The sequence below is a fragment of the Hyla sarda genome, chromosome 5, assembly GCF_029499605.1.
Source record: "Hyla sarda isolate aHylSar1 chromosome 5, aHylSar1.hap1, whole genome shotgun sequence".
NCBI classification, from domain to species: domain Eukaryota; kingdom Metazoa; phylum Chordata; class Amphibia; order Anura; family Hylidae; genus Hyla; species Hyla sarda.
The window spans coordinates 253,230,671-253,239,510 of record NC_079193.1 but is presented as its reverse complement, the minus strand read 5'-3'; the positions used below and the strand labels follow the sequence as shown (position 1 = coordinate 253,239,510).

The 8,840-nt window shown below is 38.6% G+C and overlaps 1 protein-coding gene across 1 annotated transcript; it reads left to right on the top strand.

The window, feature by feature from the left end:
- The first annotated feature begins 1,611 nt into the window (after positions 1-1,611).
- Positions 1,612-7,068, top strand: MC2R (melanocortin 2 receptor). The gene is made up of 2 exons (XM_056518509.1): positions 1,612-1,637; positions 6,094-7,068. The coding sequence occupies exons 1-2, from the start codon at positions 1,632-1,634 to the stop codon at positions 7,066-7,068; spliced, it is 981 nt and encodes a 326-aa protein (XP_056374484.1). The 5' UTR covers positions 1,612-1,631.
- Positions 7,069-8,840: the final 1,772 nt, after the last annotated feature.

The following is an 8,840-nucleotide window of genomic DNA, read 5'->3' as shown; positions in this document are numbered from 1 at the left end:
GTGTTAATACACGCCTGTGATCTGTGTAAAAGATCAGTGTGTGCAGTGTTATAGGCCCCTATGGGACCTATAACACTGCAAAAAAAAATGTAAAAAAAAGTGTTAATAAAGGTCACTAAAAAATTCCAAAGTAAAAAAAAGCGCATTTTTGGTCACTTTTTATACCATTAAAAAATGAATAAAAAGTGATAAAAAAGTCAGATCAAAACAAAAATTATACCGAAAAAAACTTCAGATCACGGCGCAAAAAATGAGTCCTCATGCCGCCCTGTACGTGGAAAAATAAAAAAGTTATAGGGGTCAGAAGATGACATTTTTAAACATATAAATTTTCCTGCATGTAGTTATGATTTTTTCCAGAAGTGCAACAAAATCAAACCTATATAAGTAGGGTATCATTTTAACCGTATGGACCTACAGAATAATGATAAGGTGTAATTTTTACCGAAATATGCACTGCGTAGAAACGGAAGCCTCCAAAAGTTACAAAATGGCATTTTTTCTTCGATTTTGTCGCACAATGATTTTTTTTTTCCGTTTTGCCGTGCATTTTTGGGTAAAATGACTAATGTCACTGCAAAGTAGAATTGGCAGTGCAAAAAAATAAGCCATAATATGAATTTTTAGGTGGAAAATTGAAAGGGTTATGATTTTTAAAAGGTAAGGAGGAAAAAAGGAAAGTGCAAAAACTGAAAAATCCTGAGTCCTTAAGGAGTTAAAAAGTACATAATACACAATAGTTATAAACTGTACTGACCTTATGCATTATATTCATTCTCTCCCATATGAATTCTTGATTGAAATGGGCAATGTCAGATACAAAACCTTTTGATACGTTGTAAAGCATGTATAACCAGTAGGTTTTGCAATTGCTTTCATTAGAAAATGTTCAGTATTTCATACTGAAAAAGCCAGTCAAACAACTGCGCCCCCTGCCTGCTTGGACACATACTAGTCCTGCTGTGTCCATACATCATCACCTATGTCATGGACACACTTCCTTGATTGACAGCTGTGAGTGCAGGGCTCCTACAACTGTCAGCTTGTGTCCCGGTACTGTCAGTGAGGACAAGCTGGGAGTTGTAGTTTTGCTAATGCTAGGGGAGATGTGAGAAGACAGTATACTGAGGGAGGGGCGGAGACGTGCACAGTGAGGCCACACCCCCTCCCTTTGAGAGGAATTCAGACTAGTGAGCTAAATTAAAAGTGTAATAAAAAAATAAATAAAGGTGCTAGAAACATAAAAATTAGATGTACATGATCAGGATGAGGTACTGAGTGATATATTGAAAAACATTTTTGTTGGATCTGACGGGTACGCTTTAAGTATTATAAAGAAGACAAAATAGCAAGATATTCTCTAGGTCTCAAAGAGAAGTAAGATATAAAAAATGACTCCTTAAGTTACTGAAATAATAGCAAAACAAAGATTTATCGTTTTTCTGGGCTATTTCTGTTTTGCATTCTGATAAGTTTCTATGCTAACTCTTCTTCCTGTGAGTCAGAGATAAATTCCTATCTGTTTTTTTGCGCATCTCTTCTATTTAGATTGGCCTGAATACATTCTTATGTATTGTGTCTTGTTTTTTTACAGGGTAAATTTCAACTTATATTGGTATACAACAAAATATATGAAGGTAATTTTAACATATTTTTTTTATTAAAGATATTTTCCTGGTAAAAGCTCAGATTCCACATTTTTTTCTATATTGTTTTTTTATTTTTATTGGTAGACCATTTTACTGGCCTATGTGTTATATGTCTTATGCGCTAAGGGGACCTTGGACCCCCAGACTATTGGGTACATTTATTATTGCGACCACTGAGACCCCTATAGTTACACCATTGTTTTTGGGACAGGGGGATGGGTACTGCGAGCATCTGATGTGGGCTAATGCACCCAAACAGGAGTTAGACTATAGCAACATGATGTTTCTGACTTTGTAGCATCATCAGCTAGCCTTAGGTAGTCACAATGATTCTGATGCGGTATCCATTCCCCTGTCTCAGATGTTATACTTCCAAGACAAGAGGGAGGTGGACTTCTAATTTTCCTCATTTTTCATAACCCCTTTAAGTTATAAAAGGACTTTGTCAATTTAACCTTCTCCAATACATTGAATCCTAAACATGTGATTTTTAGGAAAGTTCATCTGTCTTAGGTATGCACTAAGAGGTTAAAGAGTGTCTGTCACGAAAATGCAGTTTTTCTCTCTTCTTGGAAAAAGTTATATATAATCAAACAATGAACATATTCTGCACTATGTGACTGTGATTTTCTTTCAGTAACTAATGCTGCATCTGCTCTGAATTTTGCCTTTTGTATGTATGCATACAAAACAGCTGCTGATGAATATTTATTGGTGGTTCCCCTTTTATTCAAGCCTCTAAGGGTAGGGCCTTATAATTAAAATGCTGTGTATTTCTCTTGTGATTTTGTTGTGGTCAAAACTGTTTTTAATATAGCCACGGTGTAAGGGACTATGTTGCCTTTTTTTTTGGCAAATTGTTTGTTAAACGTATAGTTCCCTATGCATATATTGTGCTGAACTTACAATTTATCAAACAGTCCATGCACTGAATACTTTACACTTTCTTCCCCAAGCAGCATTGCACAAATTACATGCAGCCAGTCTCCAAAGCAAAATGTAAAGATTGTTATTTACATGAGGTACAATATAAAATGTTCTCAGTTTGATTTGTAAATGGGCTGGACAGAGTTAGAATACCCCTATTTTTACAAAATCAAGATGAACTCTTCCAGACACACTTAACATTAAAGGGGTACTCCACCCCTAGACATCTTATCCCCTATCTAAGGATAAGGGATAAGATGTCTGTTTGCGGGGGTTCCGTTGCTTTTTTTAAAGAACAAAAAATGCATAGGGTTCCCTGTATTTTCAGTATCAGCCAGATACCAAACAAGCAGCAACAACCTGACGTTACCAGGGTGGGCAAGGACCATTGCTACTGGCCCTCCCCAACCTAAATAATGCTAGACTGTTACTGCCTAGGCACAGGAGCACCATTTTTGATGCTCCAGGGCCTGTTGATACTGGCTCTTCCCGTCACCCTTGTGGCATTGGGTACCAAGGTAATAATTGGGGATAACACTAAGCCCCAGCTTAGTAATGGACTCCACCTTTAAGACGACTTCCACTACTAAGCCCGTAAAGGAAATAAAAAAACAACACTTTTTAAAAACTTTTATTCCAAAAAACACTCCCCCAAAAGCCCTTGTTAGCCATTTTATTAATATTTAACAAAAAACAAACAAAAAAAAACACTGGTCATCAAGGTAATCTACCAAATCCAAAGAAGTCCTCTGCACACACAGATCTGAAATGAGAAGAAAAAACACATGGAAATTGGTTTGTATATTTTTGGCCCCCTTTCTTTGGGAAAACATCCATAAGCCAGTGTTTCCAAACAAGGGGCCTCTAGCTGTTGCTAAACTACAACCCCAATCATTTGTAATTTTGCAACAGTGAGTCTCCAGTTTAACAACAGCTGGAGTCTTGCTGTTTCTAAACTACAACTCCCATGGTGGGAGTTGTAGTTTAGCAACAGCTGGGGGCATTCTGTAGCTAAACTATTACTCCCGTAATGGGAGTTGTAGTTTAGCAACAGCTGGAGGCACCCCCTGCCCACCAGCTCATCTTCCGCCACCCCCTAGCTCATTCCCCCAGCTCATCTCTCCTCCCCCACCCCCAGCTCATCTCTACCCCAGCTCATCCACCCTCCAGCTCATCTAGCCCCCTCCAGCTCATCCCTCCCCTCCAGCTCATCTCCACCCCCTCCAGCTCGTCTCCACCCCCTCCAGCTCATCTCCCCCCACCCTCCAGCTAGTCTCCCCCAACCCTCCAGCTCGTCTCTACCCTGGCTGGTAATCTCCCGCAACGCACCGCTTATCTTTCCTCCGTCGCTTATCTTTCCTCCTCCGCTGGTCAGATTCATCTTGCCGCCTATCCATCTCCCACCCAGCCACTTGCTGTTAAATGACTACAACTCCCAGCATGTCCTTTCAGTGAGGACATGCTGGGAGTTCTAGTTGCAGCGGTGAGCGCGTCGGTGGTAAATGCAGGCCGGTCGGCTCCTCGGAATATGAAACTACTGTGTAATCTCATACTTCCCGGTCTGAGCTGTGATTGACTGGTCAGTCTTGGCCAATCACAGCTCAGACAGGTAAATATGAGATTACACTGTAGTTTCATATTCCGGGGAGCTGGCCGGCCTGCATCTACCACCGGCCCGCTCACCTCTGCAACTACAACTCCCAGCATGTCCTCACTGAAAGAACATGCTGGGAGTTGTAGTTCTATAACACCGAGCGGCGGGGTGGGAGATATACAGGTGGCAAGATGAAGCTGACCAGCGGCTGAGGAAAGATGAAAAATAAGCAGCGGCAGAAAGATAAGCAGCGGAAGAAAGATAAGCGGGGGTTGTGGGAGATTACCGGGCAGAGGGGAGACGAGCTGGGGGGGACCAGTGGCGGAGGAAAGACAAGTGAGGGGGAGTTGCAGGAGATGGCCAGGCAGGGGGGGAGATGAATGTGTGGGGGTGGGGGAGAGATGACCAGGGGGAGATGAGGGGAGGGGGGAGTCGGCAGTAGATGACCGTGGGGTGGGGGTGGGGTAAAACAGAGCCCGGGCGGCTGCACAGTGATGCCGGCCCGGGCTCCTTTGTACAGATGTAATTTCATATTTCCCGCTGGAGCTGTGGTTTCACCTCCCAGCAGGAAATATGAAATCCTGCTCTCCAAAGCATTTTTGTAAGCCAGCTCCAGGCTTGCTTATATTTACGCTGCTTTGGAGGCGGTTGCGACTTTTTGTGCAACTTTCGCACTTGATAAATCCCTGACCACTGCAAAGTGAAAACTGAAATTTGCGTTGGTAAGCTATTTTGTTCATTTTTGGCTTTTTTACAGCCAAATTTTTTTCTATTTTAAGGAGCTAAATGGAGTATTTAGCAAATTCCAAGGAATATAAATATTTACCAAACTAAGCTAATATTTACAGAATTAATAGATTGGCCAGTAGGATACATAGAAAAGATACAAAACAAGATGCAGCAGCAGCCTGGCATAACTCTGCAACTACCAATTAAGTGATCATAATTTTTTTGGCCATTCCCAGTCTGAATAAAGGAAGCTTGCTGCCACCGAGTCATGGAGCATATTTTTTTGCTGTTCTGTACCTGACAGTACTGGTATATCTAGCAATTTTACGAGCTATTGTTAAGCCCTAGCTTAGTAATGCATGCCATCTTTCTGTAAAGTGATAAAAAAAAACACCAGTAAAATATGTTTATTAAAATAAATTTACCCCCACACCTCTTGTGGCCAGTTTATAAAAAAAAAAAAAAAAAGAGAGAAAACAAAGTTCTGGAAGACTTTGTTTACACATTACGTTTTTAACATATCCTTTTTTTTTTTCTCTAGGTGTTAGAAATGAGATATGCGAATGATTGGCAGGGTTCAGGGTGTTGGCAACTCACTGATCGACTAATGATGACCATAATCAGCAAATAGGCCATCAATAGTTTTAGGCCAGAAAAATCCTTTAACCTCTTCAGGTCTGAGTATAATATTTAGACATATGCTGAAAAAGTCCTAACAGGTTTCTATAGGTTTGTCATATAATATTGTCATATAGAAAAAATTCTGGAAACATTTTGGAAAAAAGTCTATCATTACATTGCTACATATGCTACTCATTTATCCCTTATACATGCATATTTTAACATGATGGCATATTGTTCGGATATTCTCTACCATTATGATCTGTAGAGGTATGATTTCTGGGACCCCTCTTAAACAAATGTCTCCCAGGCAATTCTTCTGCCAAGCATTCCCGGACAGCGGCTATGCAGGGAAAACCAACACAGCTTTGATCAAGCCAATAGGTTGTGTTGCAGTACCCTGTACAGCAGGTAGCCAAGAACATCACTGTAAAGGAGAAATCATATTGCAGTTCAGCCTTATTTAAATGAATATTCTGTGCTTTTAATCTAAAATCCTTCTGACCTTGTCCTTGAAGATTATGTAGAATATAAAACAATGTACTAAATATATACATTTGTATTGTATTGCAGTACAGTGGAAGTACATTGAAAAACATTAACGTAAATCATCAACATCTGACGATGGAGAGAGCTACAGAAATGATGAAGGAAAATATTGGTTATGCAAATGGTACTTTAGTGCCTTCAAATTATACTCAGTGCTTAACTATCAACGTCCCAGAGGAAATCTTCTTCGCTATATCAATTCTAGGTGTATTGGAAAATGTTCTTGTTTTCACTGCTGTCATCAAAAACAAAAAACTCCATTTACCCATGTACTTTTTCATTTGTAGTTTGTCATTTTCTGACATTCTAGGAAGTCTATATAAAATTCTGGAGAGCATTATGATGATATTGGCTAACCATGGTCATCTTCAAAAAAAAGGTAAAATTGAGAAAAAGATGGATGATATTATGGATTGGTTCTTCGTATTGTCGTTACTTGGATCAATTTTCAGTCTGTCTGCTATTGCCACAGACAGATATATTACCATCTTCTATGCCCTTCGATATCACAACATAATGACTATCAGGAGAGCTTGGATCATCTTGGCTGCCATATGGCTATTGGGTGGTGGTTGTGGAATTGTTATAGTTATCTTCTTTGATTATACTATTACGGTTATGTGCTTTACTTCTTTATTTTTCTTGCTCTTAGTCTTTATACTATGTCTTTACATCCATATGTTCCTCCTAGCACAGTCACATGCAAGGAAAATCTCTTCACTCTCTGGTCAATGGAATAATGTGCAGCAAAAGACAAATATGAAAGGTGCTATTACGTTAACCATTTTGTTGGGTGTTTTTATTTGTTGTTGGTTTCCATTTATTCTTCATCTCTTCTTATTTATATTTTGCCCTCAAAATCCTTATTGTGCTTGCTATATGTCAACTCTGTATGTAAATTGTACACTTATATTGTGCAATTCAGTGATTGATCCTTTTATTTATGCATTTCGAAGTCCAGAATTGAGGAGCACCTTTAAGAAAATGATATGTTGTTAGAGGTATAGGAATTGATGCATGGGAAATATACAATATGCACAATATGTACAGATGTAGCAATAGTTATTTTGAGTGTGTTAACCTGATACAGCATAGGTGCCTAAGGGGGCCTCAAAGCATATCTCTCCATTAAGAGACCAGTATTTTAATTGAAACATGGAGCCCTCTTGCAGATTTTGGATCGGGGCCCAGAAGCTGCAAGTTACGCCTCTGGCGACCGTACTGATCAGTACTATGTTAATACATTTTTGGTCTCATCATATGTCAGAAGGAATTAATAAAAAGTGGTTAAGAAATAAATAAAATGGTACAGCTTACAAAGCAAAAAATTACCCCTCTTACATCCTCGTATAAGTAAAAATTAGGAAGGTATAGGGGTCAGAATAGGGCAATTTAAACATACTTACTTTGTCTGGAAAGTTTGAGGTTTTTTTTTAAGTAGTACAATAATAATAAAAAAAAAAAAACATAACCGTGGGTATTGTTTTAATCATATTGGCCCAGAAAATAAAAAGAATATGTTTTACTGTAAAGTGCACTGCATAAAAACTAAACCCCCCAAAAGTGGCAAAATTGCATTTTTTTTTTTTTTTTTTTTCATTTTCCCCCACTAACACAATTTGTATGGCTACTCCATCCATTTAATTGTAAAATGAAAGATGTAATTGCAAATTTCAATTGGTCCCCATAAAAACAAGCAATCTTATGGGTGTGAAGATGGAAAAATACAAGTTTTGGCTCTTATAAAAAAAAAAAAGTAGAAAAAACTAAAATGTGTCCTCAAGGTCAAAATCTGCTGTGCCCTCCTCCACACACTGCCTCCCTATATAGTGTTCCCTATAGCCCCTTTATACTGCTACGTATAGATTCCAACTTATATATACTCCCTCCTTTCTCACACACACATATTCTGCTCCCAATCCGCCTATATACTGCTTCCTAAGACCCCCCCTCCCCTCACATATTTTCAATTCCCCTCTGTGCACTTATGTGGGACCTTTTTAGCACCTGATGATGTCCTGAAAGGTCCTTAAAGGTCCTGTAAGAGAGTTTGTGCTGCTCTATGGGCTCTATGCAGCCCAAACAGCTATAGGACAACATTCATATGTTTGCACTCTGCCTAATTTGTGCAAAACTGTGATTTTGCAGGTTCAAGCTCCCTTTTATGTCTATGTGTGCACATCCATAATAGGATTTTGTGGTTTATTAAAAATACTAAGTCATTATTAAATTAAAACAGAGTACATTTGGTATCTCTGTGATCATACTGTGCCCCACAAACAAAGTGGCAAACACATCTGCCATTTATACTGTACGTTCAGTTCCATGAAGACTAACCCCTACCCCCCCACCAAAAAAATACAGTACCTTAAGTGATAAATAAAAATAAAACTCATTCCAAAAGAAACAAATTGAATTGAATGGAAAAAAAAAATGCCACTTGGAAGATGAGGGAGAAAAATCAAAGACTTCATAGCCACAAATCGCTACTAGAATTTTCGGTATACAGAAATGGTTTGATCTGTATTCTTTTTTGAATTTGTCAATTTCAATATTTAAGTCTATATTGGTTAACTGCCTTCTGTAATAAAATAAAATATACACTTAACTTGTGGTTGCTGTTTTTTTCTATCCTTTTGTAGTGATTTTTTAGGATAGTGGCAGATAGATAGATAGATAGATAGACAATTGATCCCATCCAACACAAGATCTGTTTTGTTTTATAGGTATACAGTAAAATAAAACATGGATTTATAAGGTTTGTTAAATTA